General features: G+C 37.2%; 1 protein-coding gene across 5 annotated transcripts in view; it reads left to right on the top strand.

Annotated features, from left to right (window-relative positions):
• Window positions 1-22,880, top strand: part of SPAG16 (sperm associated antigen 16) — a 1,158,987-nt gene that overhangs the window by 1,122,410 nt on the left and 13,697 nt on the right. Inside the window, exon 15 of one of the 5 annotated variants that reach the window (XM_077956654.1) lies at window positions 18,568-18,880. The exons of the other annotated variants lie outside the window; for them this stretch is intronic. Coding sequence (XP_077812780.1) covers window positions 18,568-18,722 — 155 coding nt within the window. The 3' untranslated portion in view covers window positions 18,723-18,880. Of the gene's footprint in view, window positions 1-18,567; window positions 18,881-22,880 lie in introns of those variants that run through there. 5 annotated transcript variants of the gene reach the window in all.

Below are 22,880 nucleotides of genomic sequence, written 5' to 3' on the forward strand. Positions count from 1 at the left end.
TTAATGACCCATGTATAGAATAAGGGAGAGAGAAATCTTAGAGCAAAGACCCCAATCTATCAGAACAATGGCTCTTACATCCTAATTCCAAAGCTCTGGTAGGTCTTTCAATGAGAGAGATGATTTTGCTGATGGGAGTGCAAACTGGGAAGGAGAGGCCTCCTTTAATAAAGAGGCAGAGGTGGAGAAGATGAGCAGTTTACTTTTGCTGCATATCTTTTTTTAATCTCCTTCCAACGATGAATGGAAATAGAAGATTCTTCAGCTTTTACTTTCTCATAGCAACAGTCTCATAAATAATGGTTATATTTGAAAGAACGTGAATGATTCCTTCAACTAAAGATCATTTAGCAACAATCTTTGAGTGCACACTATGTGCACAGAACTGAACCATGTTCCAGGGATATGGAGGCAAGTAACACAGACATGGTTTTTTATCCCTGAGCTTGTCAGTCTAATGAAAGCCAAAGCAAGAAAAATTAGAATATAGTAGGATCTAAGGCTATAACAGAACATAGAAAGTCAGTAAGGAGCAGTGGCTGGCAATGGGGTTAACAAGGTAGGTTGAGGCCAGCTTGGCAAAGAACCTACCTTGAGTTATAGGATAAAGAGATTGGATTTTATCTTATGGGCAACTTATAAACACTGCCTTTATGCTAATTATGTTAAATGAACTTCCAAAAGTGTCTGTTTGGCAGCAATATACTAGGAAGGGAATCTAGAAATGACTCTAAAAATATCCAGAATGATTTTCTTCAGATCAGATTCCCAAGTAAGCAAATTTGTCCAAAATCTATTTGCCAGAGGTTAAAATTAATCCTTACAATAAAATATATCTGATGATACACTGCACAGGACAGGGAATTTTATGAGCTACAGCTTAAGAACATGAACCTCTGGTATTTCAGGAAAAATAAAAAGTATGCCTGTTCACATTCATCCTTGTCCAGCTGATACCTCTAGCTCTTGTTGCCTTACAAACTTGTTTTTCTAAAATATTTGGTATCATAAACTCTTTTATCAAATAGAACGGAACGAAGCAGAACAGCAACAACTCTAAATTTCTCAAAAATATGCAAAATGCTGGAGAGGCAGCCTGCACCTGCAGCCCCAAAAGCAAATGTGTTGAATAATCAGGGATCCCAAACAGAGCTGCACTAGAGTAATTTACTCAGCTAATCATTTTATGAAATAGAACATTTGATTTCTGCAACAAAGCTGCATCAAAGTAGATGCATACCTCATTCGATTAACTGAAACATCACAAAATCATTTAGCTCATTAGATGGTTTTTAGTAAGCACTCCTTCCTGGGAGAGGGCACTGTGTCTTTTTTTTATTTTTGGTGCTTGAAGTTTCTGGCACATGGAGATGTGGTCTGTGTGATTCAATATCCTCAACTATTCATTTCAGTCCTTAGTGTTTGGTAGAAAGATCACCACGCTTTCAGATATTTAAAATACCCTTAAGATAAGCATGGTATTTGTCAGTAGAAGTTTGAATTTGGGTCTTGAACATGTGTCAGAACAGGGTATCTCATCTGTAATCAGCCACAGAACTAATTTTCAGGCAGGTACGTGTTAAAGATTAGGGAAGGACAGCAGCTTTAGCTCACTTCCTTTAGCTTGCACTAACTGACCTTTCCAGACCTCAACCAATTTTGAAACAGAGCTTCAATTTAAGTGGTTTTCTAGTGTAAATAAAAGGGCTTGGGTTTCCAAGAAAAATATGTGAAATTGTTAGAAAATATGGGAGTTGAAGTGTCTCTAAAATGGGCAATGTTAGTATTCTGGAAACTTAAAACAGTTGCCAAAAAACAGTTTACAAAGTGGGGCCAAAATTTTCCTCTTTTATTTTTGTGTTACCTTTGCCTTCATATTCTCCGTTTATTACCTGAGATTAGCATATACCTTTTCATGACATCTCCTACAGCAAATAGTCTCTCAACCAGCATGAGAGTGCATGCTAGACACTTGTCCATGCTCACCTGCAACACACACACACACACACTTATACACTGCATACAAGAAAAAATCGCTGTGCAACAACACTGTTCCTGAAATGTCAACATATATGGTAAAGTTGTAGTAACTTAGTGAAGAAAAGAAAGAGTAAACCAGGTATGCTTTGTTGTCTAACACTGTATCTATAGATTTGAGGTATATAGATTCCTAGCCATGGAGAGTTGGGAACCATACGGCATCATACCCACTGTGCTTTTGTGTTTGTTTTTTTTTTTTTCTTTTTTAACGTACCTACAGTTGATAATGAACTAAGCACAGTGGTTACCTCTGGTATGAGAGAAATGGAAGAGGAAGATTTCACTATGTTTGTATCAATTTCACAAGTTAACATTTCTACAATTGGAAATTGTTTTACAATTGACAGTGTGTTGGTTTAATTGGAAGATTATTTTCTTTCTTGGTGGCACATAAAATAACAGTGATCTTCAGATCTATATGCTTCAGATTCTGCAAACTATGCAATTTTTAAAGCAGTAGCATATGGGTGATTTTTGCTTTCTTATGATCTTAGGTGTTTTTAAAGTTTTTAGATAACAAAGAAGGAGGAATGAAAAATAATAAAAGGAAAATATGTGACAAATTGTTGAGAAACAGAATAGAAGCTTGTAGTGGAACAATTCATGGCAGAATTAAATATTATAAGGTGAATTAAATGTATTTAACTTATTAGTATACCTGTCTCATCTCAAATTAGAATACAAGAGATGGTGAAATCTAAATCAACTTTGAATTGCCTCTGGGATACAGCATATTGTCTGCTAACTTAGTAACTTAGTAAACATTGGTTAAATAAATGGATGATGAAGTAAGTTAGCTTTTAAATATAGTGTGCAAAATCATCTAGACCATGTTTTCTGTTTCTCAGATTTCTTAAGCATTTCTTCAAACTCTGCCTGCTTGACCTAAGGAAACCAAACCTATGGCAATCTAAAAAAAAAATAGTTCAAAATAATAGGACCAAATGTAAATATTTTCTTGATAATATTCTTGTATTGCGGTAACATTATCTTTGATATCTCAGATTAAAAAGGCCATATTACAGCCAGCCTAACCAAGCATTTAGAGTGAGGGTTCTTCTCTGTGTTCACATGGCACTGAACATTCTCTGACAAGATCTCCCAACGACTTGTCTGTTTGACCTTTTTGAAAAGGGAAAAGGTCTCATTCATCTTTGTAACTGAGATGCTTAGTACAATGCCTAGCATTGAGTGTTCTGTAAATGTTGAGTAAATCACATGACTGAATGACCCATTTTCACAATGTAGTATCAGTTGACCCTGGAACAACACAGGTTTGAACTGCCTCGGTGCACTTATGCAAATTTATTATAAAAATTTAAAATTTAGCAAACTATATACATACAAGCACTTACCATACATGGTGCCATTCCCAATGAAGAGAAATGGAAACAAATGTAAAGATACAGTTTGAAATAATAACTATATAAAGTTAACTCTAGAACACCCTGTACTACTGTAATTATTTCATAGCCACTTCCTGTTGCTATTGTGGTGAGCTCAAGTGTTGTGAGTTTCCACTTAAAACACTATGTGACACTAATCGTCTCCCTATGAGCAGTTCATCTCTCCAGCAAGTTGCAGATCCCACTAAAAAGTGATCTCTCCCGGTTCTAGTGTATTTTTCACTGTGCTTTGTGCAATACCGTAAATCTTTAATAACACCATGGGACCCATACGAAATGCCACTAGTGATGCCAAAAGTGCTCCCAGGAAGCAGAGAAAAATCTTAACATTACGAGAAAAAGTTGAATTGTTTGATATGTACCATAGATGGAGGCCTGCGGCTGTGGTTGCCTGCCGTTTCAGACATGATTCATCTTGTAAACAGACAATGTGAATTTGTGATATTGATAAATACAGTACAGTACGGTAAAGGTATTTTCTTTCCTAATATTTCCTTAATAACATTTTCTTTTCTCTAGCTTATTGTACAACTACAGTATGTAGGACATATAACATACAAAATACGTGCTAATTGACGTTTACGTTATTGATAAGGCTCCCAACCAACAGTAGGCTATTAGTAGTTAAGTTTTGGGGGAGTCAAACTTTAGTGTGGAATTTTCAGCTGTGTGGGGTCAGCACCCCTAACCCCTGAGTATTGAAGGGTCAGCCATACTTGATATTAGTAGTGCTTATTGGTAGCAGACCACAAAAATCTCTCTCAGGAATGTAGCCATACAGCTATGTTAAGCAGGTATGGCAAGCAGAATAATGGCCTCTCAAACATATCCCTGTCTTAATCCCCAGAATTTGAGAATATGTTACTTTATCTGGTGAGAGAGATGTTTGCAGATGGATTAAATTAGAACTCTTGAGAAGAAAAAATTACTGTGGATTATCCAGGTTGACCCGATATGATTGCAGAGGTCCTGGAAAGAGGGAGGTAACAGTATTCAGAGCTGAGAAAGGAGATGTGATGACAGAAGCAGGGGTGGGAGTGACACAGGGCCATAAACCAAGGAATGCAGGCTGCCTGTAGGAGCTGGAAAACGCACGGAAAGAGATTCTTCTTTAGAACTTCTAGATGGAGCACAGCCCTACTGATCCACTTTAGACTTCTGATCTCCAGAACTGTAAGACAATAAATTTGTGTCTTTTAAGCCACTAAATTTGTAGCAATATGTTACAGCAGCAATTGGAAACTAATATGTCAGGCAAATCATTGGGGATAATTTGGGACTTCAAATGGCAGGAAACTCAAACTGGTTTAAATAATAGGATAGCAAGAAAATGCATTGGCTTAGATATTAGGATGCCTAACATGGGGCAGAATGAGTTGCCCCATTGTCTCAATGATATCATCAGTAATGCCACTTAACTTCTGTCTCTATCTCTGCCCTATATTTGTTTCACTGATGTTATCCTGCAACCGGTTCCCTTATAAGTTTGGGAAGGCTGCCAGTAGCAATTGGAGTTAAATTTGTTCTTGTTCACTTTTGTCAGGAAAGAGCCCAGCTTCTCATAATTATCTACCTCGATAGACTTGGACTAATCAGGACCCATCTCTGGAGCTCCCCCTAAGGGCTACCTGTCATAAGTTCCATGCCTGAACAAAATCGGGGTCCTATTAGGAAAGGGAGAGAGGGGGTATATGCCAGACAGGATATTAGCCATGCACCACAAAGAATGTCACAGAATTCTGTGCCAAGAATGTGTAGGGATAAATAAAAGTGGTTAAACAAATTCCAGGGACACTGTGCCCTCAGTCCCAGGTCTAGGAAACAAGTTCCAGCTTTTACTTGGCAATGTTTCCCCTTGCTCTATAAGGACGGTTGTATAATGGAATGAGCAGCAGCAGTTAGTGAAACCTCATGACTCGTTCTGCCAGACTTAGACTGGCAGTTAGACTGGACTTTTTTCCACCTGGGGAATGGCAATGTGCCCAGCACCTTGGCTCATCATACCACCGTCTGGCTTACCTGCTGCAGGTCGCTGAACTCTGGAGTAGATTGACATCAGATAGCCTCTTGTGAATTATCCCTAACTGCTAACTCTTCATACATTTCTACATACACATTTCTGCATTCTTCTGTGATTGAAATTTGCTTCTTAATATGTTTTACAAATATCCAACATGACAGTTTTGAGGAATTTCCTCCCCAACCAACTCTGTAGTCAAAGTAACAGGAAGAAGAAGAGACAGCTGGGAAATTGTTTCATTTAATCTCCAACATCCAATGAATTATTTTTTCTAATATTACAGAAGAGGAAATTTGAGTTAGGAACTAAGTTGCAAAGCCTATAAATGTCAGAGCTGTTATTAGCCTTAGGGAAGTATGATTCCCAAGCCCATGATCTTCCTTTTGTATTCCTTGGGGTCACTCCAAGAGTTGGATATATGTATAAAGTTGACCTACAAGAAATGCCTCCTTCTAATACTCTCCATGTGACTTAAGGCTTGTTCCAGAACTGGTCCTTATGTCTTACAGGGAAGCTAAGAAGTCTGAAGACATCAGACATTCTCCAAATCTATGTAAATTAGAGATAGAGATGAGGAAAGATCCCTCTAGACTAGTTCCAGAAGAAAGCAAGAATAGATCGAATCGCTTAATGATCTCCTTAGGTCTGCTCTTTCCTTTAATTGTAAGGGAAACCTGAGTGCAGTCACATTGATCATCAGGATTGATTAGGGAAATTTGGCTTGCCAGGTGGGCATACTTTTCCTCAACCATGGCCCTAAGCATTTGCAGAGGACTAACATCAAAGAGAGTTCTTCTTATTCAGTATCTTTCTGTTGCTGGAAATCGTTTGAGAAACAACACACAAATCACCCCAACTCATGTATATAGCTCAGGATAGCACTGGCCTCCAAGAAACAGCTCCAGACTTAATGGACATAAATAAGCAAGGCTCTAAGGTTCATGAGGGCACACTGCATCGTATACACACTGCATCCTTAGTTCCAGGCATAGTGCCTGACCCCCTGGCAAATCACTAGTGTTATATGAAAGTTAGAGCAGGATGGTGAGATGGTGGTAAAGGACGCTAGATTTATGTCATTATTCAACAAAACTTATGGAACACTTTTCCTTAAACAAGGTAGACCAAAGCTATAGTGATGGCCTTTAAAATAGTGCAAATTTCACTATTGGTGTTCACAGGGTAGAAACTAGAGACCTTTTTACCCAATAAGATCATATGAATTTTCAGGTTTTGCAAAATGTTAGTGTTCAAAAAGCATTTCCAGTTATGGCAATCTTCAAGAAAATGCCTAAAACAATGTTCAGAAATGCTTCTATTGAGCTCTACTGAAATTACATTTTATGTAGTCCTGTGTGATTGCTTCTGCCTTATTGTTCAAGAACTGTTAATAATGAGTGAGAGTTTTAATATGCAGAAAATGAGCAACAGAATGGGACCCAAGGTTCTTTTATTTTATTTTTTAATAAAAATGTAAAGACCCTGTTAGAGTCAGTTTCCAGGGATAATTTAGTGGCGTGTATGTTGTTTAATTTATTTCTAATTTAAAGACAAATTAACACATTAAAAAGTTAAAGTAGAGCATATCTTCAAAATGAGATGGCTCAGAGGTGTTCAGGATTCACAAAACGTTTTTTTTGTTTTGTTTTGTTTTGTTTTTTGTGTTTTTTTTTTTTTCACGGCAGTTGTGAATTTAAATCACAGAATAGGAACGATAAGCACCACAGCATGTCGGGCAGCAGCAGTATGCTGAACATGGACACCACTGTTCGCATCACTGTTTCCAGTGGACATTTTCCACGATGTGAAGTCAATTATTGCTTCCACTTCTACATTAGTGTAATTGGTTTTTGCTCTCCAGAGGAGAATTTATTAAGGGAATTTCAGTAAATAAGGGAAAAGGGGTCCGATTTGCTACTGAATCCATTGGGTATGGATAATCACTTTGATTTTCCTGCAGATCCTAGGGGAATTTTGGTCCTGCTGCATGTATTAAAACCCTTTTTCCTCTTTGCAAGGGAAAGCAGAACGCTACCTTTTTTCCTCAGGAAAGTTGGTATGCTTAATGAAAATGATTCTCCGAAGCAGTACCTCTGAAAGTATTGATTAGCATGATTTTAAAGAATACTCAGGGCTTGTACAGAGAATAGTTCAAAGGAATATACAAAGCATGCGCCTTCTCTAAATATTTTTAAATGCTTAGTTGTTATGAAGAAAACATGTGCTAATGCTAAATTTTTTTACCGTTTCTGCATCAAATCAGATCCTTGGTCAAATCAAGAGGTGCTTTTCTTTCATTAAAGCAACTCTAAGTGTGAAAGAACAATGATACCTTTCCATGTGGGCAAGTTCTTTCCGCATAGAGCATAAGATATGATGAGACATAATTCACAAAGATGTTGCCTCTTTTCAGCCAACATTTTTCATTTATAGTAAAATATTTTTGGAATGCCCAAGAGATTTCATTATTTGAATAGGAAGCTGGAATGTCACATTTACAGCATATTTGGCAAAGTTTGGAATATAAGGTAGAAATCAGAATTATCTACAAAATTGTTTATGCATTCTTCACAATGAGTGCAGCTGGATTCTATGGGCGAAGCTCGGAGACTCCAGGTGGAGAGCAACTCACTATCTGTGCCATGTCCAGGGAGACATTGGTGACTATAGTTTTTCTGGCCCTGGAGACCCCAATTCAAAGTAGTAGTCAATCTGTTACTTAATCCAATCCAAACAAAGCAAAGCTAAAGAAAACAAAAACACTCTATTAGATGTCTGTGCAAATACACCAAGGGCTAGAACACCATTTAATTCAGGTGAGGACAAGCAGTTCTGCCTTTATTATCTGGAGTGTTGCTTTAACCCTCAGCTTTGCTTTGAAACCCAGGCCTCGCTTTGCATCCTCAGTGCAATATTAATTCAGAACTGACTTGGATTTGTTCCTTGGGCAAAAGGTTAAGTGATCCATAAATTTATTTCCCTGTAGATTTGGAAAAAGAAAAGTAAATATCACGGTGATTTGTTAGCCAAGTTTTGCAGCAACAGAATCATTGAATATCCCTCCAGTAACCAGAGTCAATGCTGTGTGATGAATAGAAAATAATTAAAATATTTATGGCTCACCCATGTGAATGATGCCAGTGACCAGAAAGATCAAATCCTTACAGAAATCTGATTAATAAGAAATGACTCTAACCTGCTTCATGTTTGACTAAGAACTAAATTCCATCACAAATGTGCAAAGAAGCATAATTCATCCCTTCCTAATGGCTTTTTGTTAACATAACTTCACTGTGAAGAAATGCACAGTATCTCTAAACTAAAATATATTTGTTGCAAAATAGAACCTACATTTTTCATAATCTGACCTTAGATTTTGTGGGTCCCTATCCAGTGACTGAACATTAGTGTAATAAGTACATTTATAACTCATGGCAGCTGGTGCCATGTGCACAGATCTTGTTTCTGCAGGTCATAGCCTTCAGACTTAGGCTCTTTCGTGGAGGAGGGCATGCTTGAAAAGATAATAGTGGTGGAGAGATTCTTAGAGATGGCACCATCCTCTCTCAGCAAAAATGGCTCAGTTATTGAGTATCCATCAAGTATATGACATTGGTCTACGCTCACTGAAAGTTTCCATATTGAATCCTAGTCTCCTTTTTCTAAATGAAGAGCATTGTTTCCTGTCCCTTTGTATCTCCAAATAATTGTTCAATATGCAGTCAGACAATAGGCTTTTTCCTTTGAGAGTAATGGAAAGATATGCCAGGTACAGAGCACATGGAGTAGAAGGAGCTTCATGAGATCAGCTTGTTTGGGCTTCTGCCTCTAAGCATGACTGTTGCTAAAGCATTTCATAAAGGAGCTCTGAGTGTCACACAGCTGAGGCCATGCCTATCCCCCATGCCTGTACCTTTGCTCAAGCTGAAGCCCCCACCCTACTTTCATCCCCCTGCCTCGCTCTCCTGTCCCACGAAATACAACTCCATTCATCTGAAAGCTGCTATCTTCTTACAAATACTATGCTTGTCCCTGAGAATACAGGTGAAAAAACACGTTTCAACCTTCACTAAACTTATAATCCAATGGGGAAGATAGGCATTTTTGTTAAGATTATCACAAATAATTAAGTGATTATATATTGGATGGCACTGGAAAGAGGTTCTGATACAATGAAGGCATATAATAAGGGGTCTTACGCATAGTCTAAGAGATCAAAACAGGCCCCCAAAAGATTTACTTAGACTACACTGGGCACAGTGGCTCACCTCTGCAATCTTAGCACTTTGGTAGGCCGTGGCAGGCAGATCACCTGAGGTCAGGAGTTCAAGACCAGCCTGGCCACCATGGCGAAACCCTGTCTCTACTAAAACTACAAAAATTAGCCGGGCGGTGATGTACCTGTAGTCCCAGCTACTTGGGAGGCTGAGGCATGCCCAGTCACTGGAGCTGAGGAGACAGAGGTTGCTGTGAGCCAAGATCGCACCACTGCACTCCAGCCTGGGTGACAGAGTGAGACTCCATCTCAAAAAAAAAAAGATATATTTAGACTAGAAGTTGAAAGAAATTCATTCATTGAGGATAACAAGGTGTTTAGAGGGAAGACCATTCCAGCCAGACAGAATCTAACTTGTTAAGGCTGAGAGGTGGGAGTTGGGTGAGGGCAAGTGTTGTGAAAAGTAAATGCGAGAGAGATTATGTAAACCACAAGCAAAATGGGAAGTCATCAAAAGACAAGTGATGACATGATCAAATTTAGATTTCTTAAAACTCACTCTGGCTATTGTGTACATCATTGTTCAGAAAAAGATGAGTTTCTAGACCAGAGCAGAGGCTGTTGCAACAATTCATGGACATGGCAAACCCTCTATAAATCTCTGTTGATAAAACAACTTTGCTCATCAGCCTGTTATCACTGACATATTACTTTTTTACTCCAGGTGATTAATATATATTGAAGACACCGGACCCAGAACACTTATGATAGCATCGCTATTTTGAATATGAGCTACTAAAGTGTCCAAGACCATCTCAGAACATTTCAATTTAAAACCAAATCTGTTTTTTAATGAATATACCTATTAAAACATTTAACATAAAGTACACTTCCCCTTAATCTTGGCCACTGAAGATATTTGAGTTGTCTGAAAGGACTTGCTATTCATGAAGGCATGACAATGCCTAACTGAACAAATTTGTTTTAATGCTTTTTCCCCAAACATTATTGCTTTATAAGTGGAATTTTCCTTTCCTACTTAAATACTATTGGTACTTGTTAGCACCCATTTTTCCCTAGAGATGCTATAGATAATCCTGTGAAACATGAGGTGATGAAAGTTAAATAGAATAGTTAATATGAATGTGCTACCAACAATACCTATGTCTCCAGTCTGAGCTTGTACTCAGGAAACTGTGTTGGGTTTCAGAGTAGTGCCATATTTCATACAAAGGAGGAAGGTCTGACAAATTTTCCTCTCCACAACCAGTATCTCTGCTTTCTTCCTCCCTATCCCATGAATAGTATACAAGAATTTCAAGTATCTTGGATGGCCTCCTGGATAAACAATCTGTATCCTTCACCAGGCAGCGGGTATATACTTACATGCCAGTGGCAGAACATGTTTTCCAGGCAGCAAAACTCTTTTTCATTTCCCTAATTTCTGCAATAGGTCATCAAACATGCCATCTGCTGAGCTGTTTTCCAAAGCATATGGCTGCTACTTCAAGTGGCAATGTAGAATAACTAAAAGAAGTCATATGTAGGGAGAGAGTAACTAAAGCACATAGAATTGAGTCATTCTTCTCCATGTACTTAATTCTATCCTTGAGTCAAGTTGGAATTCCTAAAGTCTTCATACTTGAAACACGTTAGATTTCCCCTTTCCATATTCACTATCACTGAGATCCATTTTAACGTTATATTTTCACCATTAACAACAAGAGACAACTATAGAAAACCCATGGTACGTTTACTATCAAATGGTATTGAAATGTTCTTAGTTCTGCCATAACACTAATAGTCATTAGATAGGAAGTGATCATGATGTGCTAGGCACAGCTTTCACTGTTCCAGACAAGCAGCATAGCTAGTAGTTCAGCACATGGTTCAGCCAAGCCGCCTGGGTACAGATTCTGAATCTGTCACTCAACAGTTGTGTGCTCTTGAGAAAGTTGACTTCATAGTGCCTCATTTGTAAAATGGGGTAAAAGATAACAGTTCCTACCTTTGGGATTAGTGTGAAGATTAAATGACTTAATATATACAAAGCACCTAGATCACTTCCCGGCACACGGTCAACATTATGTAAATCTTATATATCAGTATCTCATTTAAACCACATAAATCTCTATTTGATATATGAAGAATCTGAGTCACAGAGGGCTAAATAACTACCACCAAGGGCATTGTGACTTTAGAGCCTATGATCTTAATGATTTCTTCTTTACACAAAGACTCATGAGAGAATATTTTTATTTTTAGGGTTATATCTTTGTTTTATTAAAACTCTAGGCCAGGTACAGTGGCTTATGCCTGTAATCCCAGCACTTTGGGAGGCCGAGGTGGGTGGATCACATGAGGTCAGGAGTTCAAGACCAGCCTGGCCAACATGGTGAAACCCTGTCTCTACTGAAAATACAAAAATTAGCCGGGTGTGGTGGCATGCACCTGTAGTCTTAGCTACTTGGGAGGCTGAGGCAGGAGAATCACTTGAACCTGGGAGGTGGAGGTTGCAGTGAGCTGAGATTGCACCACTGCACTCCAGCCGTGGTGACAGAGCGAGACTCTGTCTCAAAAAATAATAAATAAACAAGAACAACAAAAAACTCTAAACTTATTTTTTGAGTTGGCTGACAACAAGCACAGATCCAAATCTGAAGTCCAACAATAAAGTCATTGCTGGTTTCCATTTGCTTTCGCATGGTCTCTTTTTTGGGATCTTGATTTTCTATTAATATTCCCATTTGGCTCTCACATATTATGTGCCTTTTGTAATAACCACCTCATAAAACGACTTGAAAAGATGAAAGTAGGGCTGGGTGAGGTGGCTCATGCTGTAATCCTAGCACTTCGGGAGGCTGAGGCAGGCTGATCACTTGAGCCCAGAAGTTCGAGACCGGTCTGGGCAATATGGTGAAACCCCATCTCTACAAAAAATGCAAAACTTAGCCGGGCATGGTGGCATTTGCCTGTAATCCCAGCTACTTGGCTACTTGGGAGGCTGAGGTGGTGGGATGGCTTTAGCCCGGGAGGCAGAGGTGGCAGTGAGGTGATATCACAGTGAGCCAAGATCACACCACTCTACTCCAGCCTGGGCAACAAAGCCAGACCCTGTCTCAAGAGAAAAAAGAAAAAAAACAAAGACAAAATTTGTGAACATTTTTTTTAAGAAATTTTTCTCTGTGGAGTCAGCTAAATATGGAAATATGGAAAACAAAGTTTATCAAATAGTTTATCAAATGTTCTAACAAGGACCACTGAAGAATGAAAATGAGAACACTGTATAAGACTATGAAACAGGCCAGGCACTGTGGTACATGCCTGTAATCCCAGCACTTTGGGAGGCTGAGGCAGGTAGAGTACTTGAGCTCAGTAATTGAAGACCAGCCTGGGCAACATGAAGAAACCCCATCCCTACAAAAAATAAAAAAATTAGCCTGGCATGGTTGCACACATCTATAGTCCCAGCTATTCAGGAGGCTGAAGTGGGAGGATCACTTGAGCCCAGGAGGCCGAGGCTGCAGTGAGCCAAGATTGTGCTATTGCATTCCAGCCTCCGGAACAGAGTGAGAGAGACCCTTGTCTGAAAAAAAACAAAACAAAACAAACAACAACAACAAAAACCAACAAACTATGAAATAGCGAGAACTACTTGGCTTTTGACAGTTGCATAACTTTTCCATCTCAGCTTCTAACAGTCATATACAGGTACTCTGCCCTCCAAACCGAATTAATTTAACTTCTCCAAGTAAGCCAAATTTCTTGACACATTGTCTTTTTACCTGGAGCATTTTTACTACTTCCTTCTAACCAGATTGTTTTATGTTCACTCTTTTTCCCTTCAACTTCCTTTTATATTTTAAGATTTAGCTCAAAGGTCATCTCCTCTGTGAAGCAAGCATTATCTGACACCTTAGCCATTTAATATCTCTCCCTCTTTTATGTTCTTAAGATGCCATATATATAATATTGATAGGGCATTCTATTGATTTATTTTTTATTCTTTTAACAAATATTCATTGAATTTCTGCTGTCTAATACTCTATATTAAAGTAGAATTATCATATACATGTTATTTCCACTTTTAAAAATAGGGCTGTGTTTGATCCATCAGGAACCTGAAACAAAGCAGCATCTCAATATATATCTGTTGATGGAAAGAACTGACCAAATAAGATAATTTTATGATTTATAGTCACATTCTAATTTTTAACCAAAGGTGATATGATTCCAACTGGACTTTTACTTTCCACCACATTCTGAATAGCTTTTGGTGCTTTCAAAAAATAAAATCTACCCTTAGAAATATTCAAAAGTGTGGTGTATGTCCATCCTCATGCTGCTAATAAAGACACACCAGAAACTGGGTAATTTATGAAGGAAAGAGGTTTAATTGACTCACAGTTCAGCATGGTTGGAGAGGCCTCAGGAAACTTACAATCATGGCAGAAGGGGAAGCAAACACATACTTCTTCACAGGGCAGCAGAAAGGAGAATGAGTGCCCAGTGAAGGGGGAAGCCCCTTATAAAAGGTTGGATCTCATAAGAACTCACTCACTATCAGGAGAACAGGATGGCGGAACCACGCTCACAATCCAATTATCTTCACCTGGTCTCTCCCACAACACATGTGGATTATGATAACTAAAATTCAAGATGAGATTTTGGTGGGGATACAGCCAAACCATATCATGTGGTTATACCGTAAGTTTTAAATTTCTCTCCAAGTGATGAAAAAAAAAAAACCTACTATGGCTGTATTTTTAATATATATTTTAATCTTAAAATGCTAAAATTATCCTAGCATGTATTTGGAATGTATTTGATACATTTTTCCTGTTGGAGACATTCACATTTTTGGAAATGCTAGAACAAAAAGAATGCACATATTTCAGATCTACTGACCTGGAAAAATGTCCAAGCTCACGAATAGATACAGGTTTGGTGGAGCCTAGCACATAAAATGGCAGGGTCCCTATTTAAGAAAAAAAAAATTATTAACAGAAAATTGCTAGGTCCTCTCCCTCCTAAGGCCTTGGAAGGGCCTATACAAGTGAGGGGCCCTAAAGTGCATGGTTCATTAATTTCATGGTCTACCTGCCTGTGTCTGTGATGTATTGTTAAAGGGAAGAGGAAAAGTTAAAGAATATATATGATCTTTACATTCTCCTAAAAAAATTAAACCGCTTTATATTATGTATATGTTTTATGGGCAAATGAAAACTCTGGAATAATGTAGAACCAAATTATTAAAATCACCTTCATCAGAGAAAATTAAGTCTGAGGATAAGATAAAGTAGGAGTGTGTGTGTGTGTGACTATTTTTTAGACACATTTTCATCATTACAGTGATAATGCACTACTTTTAAATTTTAATCCCGAAATAAACTTTACTGGGTGGGGAACAAAAACATGTGCATGTGAAAGAATTCCAAAAAAGGAATTTTGTGGATGTCTTTGGGAAAAGTCCATATCTTCCCAAAGTTACTATATGAATATACCACATATATAGGTTTCTGAAATTCGGCTATATTTGATACAAAATTAGCCACTTTCTTTTCTGAGAACATCGCCTGTATTAATAGACTGTTCCCCAGGCCTCTCATAAACACATGCCACAAGAGAATCAGATAAGAAGAGAGAACGTAAAAGCTCAGTGACCTACCAACGGGGTGCCAGGAAAACGATCTCTGGTAAATAAAAGACGCCAACTATATCACCCTGAAATCGCTTAAATCAATCATGTTTTGAAATCAAGAGAAACATTTCTCTATAGATAAGACAAACACAAGATGAATACAAAGGCATATGTAACCCACAAGAATAAAATATAATCAAGACAAGTCAAGTCAAAAATATTTTTCTAGACATCCATGCGGGAACCAGTTGATTGTGGCTGAGAAAAATCCAATATGTATTTCAAAACAACTCATCACAAAAGAAATTAAAGCAAATTCACACTAGGAAAAAAAAAATGTTTTTTGAAATAACTAGTTCTACCAAAATGTGTGCAATCTAACGTGCGTGATAGAGTTGTGACAACGATATTTTCCAGCAGTAGACTCTATGGTTCCAAAAGGCAGAATTTCATAGCAATACAAGGCTAATGATTGCAGTGTATGATGGCAGTCCTAGCCTCAGCTCCAAGCATGAAAGCAGATGCCTTTCTCTTAGGTGTTCTGACGGGCTGATATTAAAGAGCAGCATGTGTCAGAAGATGTAGGAAATCAACTGGCCTCTTTGACAGATTTTATTGTAGAATGTTTGTATTGTCAGGGCAGTAGGTATGACAAACCTGAGAGATGACAGTAATAGGAGTGTTTAAGTAAGAGAACAAGCTTAATAGAGATGCCACTATTGACAATAACTTGCTTATGTTAAAATAAGAGTCCTTGCTTTCATTTTCCCCTGAAAATCCCAATTCCAATTTTTTGAATCCATTTTTGCTAAATATTACAAAAATACCTTTTAGTCATTTGCAAGGATAGAAGACTAAACTCCAAGTTATATTGCCTCATCTGTTTTTCAAGATACCTCATTCCATCATATCATTGACATTCTTCAGTTAGGGCATTAGTCTGGACTGAGGCAGAACCTATGTAAAATGTTGAAGTGACTGTGAAATGATTGCCTATTTTTTGTTGGAGTGCACTTCAAATTAACCTTGGAACCCAAGCTCAGGAATAGTGATTAACCAACATTTGTACTGAAGCCCGACACTATGTGCAGGATACCTTGTAATTATCTTAAGCCAATTGTCCAGTTATTCTGTACCACAAATAAAATGTATGAAACAATACAATTTTTCTCTCCAAAAATATATACACATTTTATATTTCTTGCATTTCTCTAGTATTCAAGTTAATTACAGTTTCAATGTTACACCTCCAGCAATGGCCTCCTTCCTAGGTATTTGAACTCCTCCAGAAATGTTTTACTCTAACTCTGTATGCACGCTCAGTGGTACAGCATTTGGGAGGGTGAACTGCCAGTTGTGAATTGATGCTGAATGAATGGGTATGCTTAAAAAAAAAAAAAAAAAAAAAAAAAAAAAAAAAAAGTCCTTTTCACTCGTATGCTTTAATACTCATGTAATTATAATGATTTCAAATTCTCTCAAGGCTAAAATTAAACTTGGCTTCCTGGATGGCCAAACAATTGACTATTCTTCTACACCACTCAGCTCCCACTTTATCTCAGGCTCACTTTGAGCACAAACTAGTTAAAAACAGTCATAATCCAAATGCTGAATTAAATACGACTAAAAGATATAAACTGAATGGGCAGTTTAAATCTAATATCATCTAATTAGAACCATAGTGGATCATTCATCCCCTTTCCCCCCACACTCCCAATGGAGTGGGAGAGGCAGGGGAGCACAGCATGAGTTCTAGAGGCAAGTGTGGGTCATGGTGCTAAAGTCCAACTGGATGGAGTATGTGGAGCCAAGGGGAAAGTTACTAGAAGCATAGTTCCAATGGAGAGCCAGATCAATGTCACAGAGATGATCTGAAATTGAGCTGCCAGTCTATAGAAGGCTTGGCAAAAGAGAGAAGACCATGTACAAAATTGATAGGCAGAAACAAGGAGATTTTCATGAGAAAAGAATCTTGAAACAAGCACAGAGTAAAACCAAGAAATATTGCTCAGGTTGTGAAGAGGCAGCTGGGTGGGCAAGAGGATTAGGTATTTGTGACTTTAGATGTGATGGTTCTAGGAAGATCTTAAGGACAATAGAGGACACTATTATTATACCAGAGATCACAAAATCATGACCTGACTATAGACAGGCTGTTTGCATATGGATTTGAGCAGAAACCTTGAACCCAAACATACTGGGTATGAATCTTGACCCTACTACTTACTAGTTTTATATGATACAAGGCAACTTCCTTAAGCTTTGTAGCTTCAATTTCCTCTTCTATAAAACTGGGATAATCATTACAATGATTTTGAGCAGGAAATTGGTTAATACATGTAAAACACTTAAGGAAAATGAAGGTCAAAGAAGGAAAAATAAAAATATTTTTGCTTCATCTTTTTCATTCAAAATTTCATTAAACATATTTCTTCTGATCTTATGAAATAAATTTTAAACTATATTCTTAAAACTTAAATTACCTAATTTATTGAATAAAATATAAATGGGAAAATAGGCAGTATATTTTATCCACCAAAATGAAAATATCACATGGAAGAATAGGTTAAATATGGTGGATTAAATGCCAAAGCTTTAGTAACAGTAAAGAAGGAAATGGGTATAAGCACACAAGGACAAAGAAAACACACAGGATACAACAAAGGGAAAGAAATGTCAGTGGAAAACAGATCATGGAGCGGTAACTGACTTAACAGAGTGGGAGAAGTAGGGACTCAAATGCCTAAAGAAGAAGACTTCCACATAAATGAGCTAATTTCCACCACTAAGCTCCCTAGCGATTCTGGAATTGATGTCACCAGCTACAAAGAATTTAAGGATGAAGCTTCGATCTGACACATTGTATAAAGAGTATTCTAAGCCCCTAGACCTTCTCTCCAACCCTGCTCAATCAGGCAACTCTCTTTGAACCACAGTTCTCAAAGAGAAAGGAGCTTTGTCCCTCAGAAAAATTAAATCAAAAGTGGCCCTGGACTCAGGAACACAGGCACAAAATATGAACACAATGCAGAGATTTGGACCAAGAGAATTCTCTCCATCTTTCCCTTCATCCAGTTCCTGGAACACAGGTCACCAGTGAGCAAACCACAAGATTCATTGCTGAAGAAATTAAATAGAACCCAAAGAAAATGCCTACAGATACTGACATTTGAGGGTCACACATTAAAAATGTCAACTTGCCACTCAATCTCAGGTTTTTTTTGTTTTGTTTTGTTTTGTTTAGATACAGTTTCACTCCCATCACCCAGGCTGGAGTGCAGTGGCATGCTCTCGGTTCACTACAACCTCTGCCTCAAGCAATCCTCCTGCCTCAGTCTCTGGGACTACAGGCACCAGCCACCACACCTGGCTAATTTTTATATTTTTATTAGAGACTGAGTCTCACTCACCATGTTGGCCAGGCTGGTCTCGAACTCCTGATCTCAAGTGATCCACCCGCCTCAGCCTCCCAAAGGCTGGGATTACAAGCGAGAGCCACGGTGCCAAGCCTCAGAATCTTATCCCTGTACTCACCCTTCCTGAGGAACCCCCAGAAGGTGAGCTTTTCCCATGCCAGCAAGCCCTTGTTTGGGAGTCCTTAAGAAATAATCCAAAAAATGAATTTGATGCATTTGACCTGGGGAAGAATAGTATTGAAAGAAGTTGTATAATTCTAAAGAAGAGTTTAGGAGTAATTAGTGATAGGTAGATAGAAAACCAACCTACAAAGGAAAAAAAAAAAAAGATCATGGAGTGGTCACTAACTTAACAGAGTGGGAGAAGCAGGGACCCAAACGCCTAAGAGAAAGACTTCCACAGAAATGTGTGTGCATAGTTATAATAATATAGCTGCTAATTTGTTAATACTGAACCTAGAATTGTGTTCTAAATTAGTTGAAAGAATGGAGAGATAACTGGGTAGAATTACATAAGAGTCTAATATTCTCTCAATAGGAAGTCCATAGAAAATGTTTGAAATTGATACATTAAGAAATACTAATGGGATTCATTATTATCCAAAATATATTATTTTCCAAAGCAGCAGCTAAAATAATTTAAAGTAGGTATTGCTGGGAATGAAACTTCGTGGTGGAAGGGTTTAAGGCATAAATTATTTTTCACTGTAGGTCTATAGAACTTGATTTCTTAAACCATGTCATATATTTTCTCAACAAAAGTTAAAATTGAAGCACAAATATCTTGTATAAAAGCAGTCATCTAATCTCTTTTCTTGAAATTAGATTAAACATATTTTTGTGAATCTCAGTCAGTTTATGGTGAGTAACTTATCTTTATTTTGGTTGAATGTTACAATAGTTTATGTTCTGCTCTTTGGCTGTCAGCCCCTGAAGGAAATACACAAAATTTGGCTTTGTCTTGCCATGTCCCATCTATCACCAGGCAGGGAAGTTTTGTTCAATGATGCCCCAAATTGAGTTTTATATGTTATTTTTTAATCTTAGACTAGTCCATTGAATAATAAACATAAAAGGCAAGATATTTATTTAATTATGTACTCAATGGAAATTAGTATTTTCAGGTCTAAAAAATTTTTTTATAAATATTTTCCCCAAATGGCAAAATAATTAGGCTAAAATACAATTCTATAAAACAATATAATTTTATAAAATACAATTAATGAAAATAAATTGTTATACATATCAAGATCATTTAAGTCAAAATGTGTATGTGTCATTTGTGCAAAATTAAACATGATGCTGTATCTCTTTTGCATTTGATTGGAACAAAGGGATATTTTAGACCCCCAATGCTTTACAACACTCGTAACATGAAATTGGAAAAAAAAAAAAACCCAGAAAAATGTTATACATGAGAAATAATGAAGTTATTGATTAATTTCTAGAAAAAGAAACATATCAAAGCTTTAGATTTGCTCTAAAAAAAGTTTGAAGGGCGAATATTGTGCTATTTTGAAGAGACTCCTAATTTAGAAAGCTCAAATAATGTCTCTTTTTTAAAATGGAATCTTTCTCCAGTCATAGGAAATGTACCACCACAACTATGTAATCAATGTGAAGCAGATGGTGGAGCAATTATCTGGTGTATTTGGGCACTACCATTGGCCAATACACAGAATATGGGCCAGGAAATTTATTCTGTGTTTTCAAGCTGCTTTTGGGTTGTGATGGATAGTGTTGCTTAATGAAAATCTTTGTATTAGTTTCCATTTTACATTCCTCATCTAAATAGGCATCTCTCTTTGTCTCTGTCTCTTTCTGTCTCTCTTTCTCTCTCTGTGCTCTTTTTCTTTCTGTGTGCCTTTTTTCTTACTCTTTCCCTTTCTAAGTCAAGTAAGAGCTATACAGTGATGATTTTAGAAGTCTAACAATTTGAGCTTTACTATTTAATATCAGCATAGCTTGTTACTTTTTTTTTGAAGAAATAGCTACTCCCTATACCAGTGTACAAATTTGAGTTATTTCATTTACTTAAAATCATCTATAGGGTTCACAATTGAGAGAAGACACTATTTTGCTGATTCAGAATTATGTACTTGAGTAAAAAAAAAATTTTAAATACATTTTAAAGCACTTGCTTTGAGCATTTAGGATAATATCCTAAGTGAGAGGTATTTTACCTTTAATTCCAACTGAAAATTAGCTATTAATCTCATATTGGTTTCAAAAACTTTTATTTTTTACTTTGTCTTTTTAGATCAGTTTTAGTTTCACAGAAAAATTGAAAGTACAGAGATTTCCCATATACCCCCTGTCCCCACACATGCACAGCCTCCTCGATTATCAAAATCCCCTGCCAGAGTGGCACATTTGTTAAACCTGATGAACCTAATTGACACATCATTATCCTACAAAAGGAACTCGGACAAATGTATATTGACACATGTATCCATCATGATACTCCAGTATCACAGAATAGTTTCACTGACCTAAAAATCCTCTGTGCTCTGCTTATTCATCCCTACCTCCCAACAACAACTGGCAACCACAGATCTTTTTATTATCTCCATAGTTTTGCCGTATCCAACATGTCACATAGTAAAAATCACACAGTATGTAGCCTTGGCTGATTGGCTTCTTTCACTTAGTAGTATGCATTTGTTTCCTCCATGCCTTTTCATGGCTTGTTAGCTCATTTCTTTTTATCATGGGAGAATATTCCATTGTCTGGATGTACCACACTTTATTCATTCACTTACTGAAAGACATCTTACTTGCTTTCAACTTTTGGAAATTATGAAGCTTCTATAAACATTCTTGTACAAGTTTTTATGTGGACACAAGTTTCCACCTCCTTTGGGTAAATACAAAGGAACACAATTATGAAATAATTGGCAAGAGTATGTTTACTTTTGTAAGTAAACTGCCAAACCATCTTCCAAAGTAGATGTAACATTTTGCATCCTCACCAGCAAGGAATGAATGTTCCTGTTGCTCCACATTCTCACCAGCATTTGGTGTTATCAATGTTCTGGTGTATAGTGGTACCTTACTGCTGTTTTAATTTGCATTTCCCTGATGACATATGATGTTGAGCCTCTTTTCATATGCTTATTCACCATCTGTCTATCTTCTTTGGTAAGGTTAACGTATTTGACCCATGTTTAAATATTTTTATAAATTTTATTTTAGGTTCAATGTGCAGATTTGTGATACAGGTAAACTGCACGTGACAGGGGTTTGGTGTACAAATTAGTTCATCACCCAGGTAATAAGCATACTACCCCATAGGTATTTTTTCTGATCCTCTTCCTCCTCCTACCCTCCACCCTCAAGTAGGCCCTGATGTCTATTTTTTTCCCCTTTTTCTGTCCTTGTGTTCTTATCATTTAGCTCCCACTTATAAGTAAGAACATGCAGTATTTGGTTTTCTGTTCCTGTGTTAGTTTACTTAAGATAATGACCTCCAACTCCATCCATGTTGCTGCAAAGACATAATCTCATTCTTTGTTATGGGTGCATAGTATTCCATGATATATATGTAACCATTTTTCTTTAACGAGTCTTCAGTTGATGGGATTTATGTTGACTCTATGTCTTTGCTATTGTGAATAGTGCTGCAATGAACATGCATGTGCATGTGTCTTTATGGTAGAGTGATTAATATTCTTTTGGGTATATACCCAATCATGGGATTGCTGGGTTGAATAGTAATTCTGCTTCAAGTTGTTCGACAAATCATCACACTGCTTTCCACAATGGTGGCCCATTTTTTAATTTGGTTGTTTTCTTATTCTTGAGTTTTAAGAGTTCTTTGTGTAGTTTACATAATAGTCTTTTATCAGGTATGTCTTTTGCAAATATTTTGTACCAGGCTGTGACTTGGCTTTTTATTGTTTATTTTAATAAAGTCCTCCAGTTTTTTAAATTATATTGAGTATCTTCATTTATCACTATTTTTCTCTGCAGTTGCTAAAAGTACTTAGACACATTGTATATATACCTAGTTTTAGAATAATTTGTACTTCTCTGATAATTCAAAATTTTTAGTTCTATATATAAGAAATGACTACACAGTAATAATGGTGATCTGTGATTAATATTTTTTAATGTTTTATTTTTATTTTCCAAATGAATC

Source organism: Macaca mulatta, chromosome 12 (assembly GCF_049350105.2).
Source record: "Macaca mulatta isolate MMU2019108-1 chromosome 12, T2T-MMU8v2.0, whole genome shotgun sequence".
Classification (NCBI taxonomy): Eukaryota; Metazoa; Chordata; class Mammalia; order Primates; family Cercopithecidae; genus Macaca; species Macaca mulatta.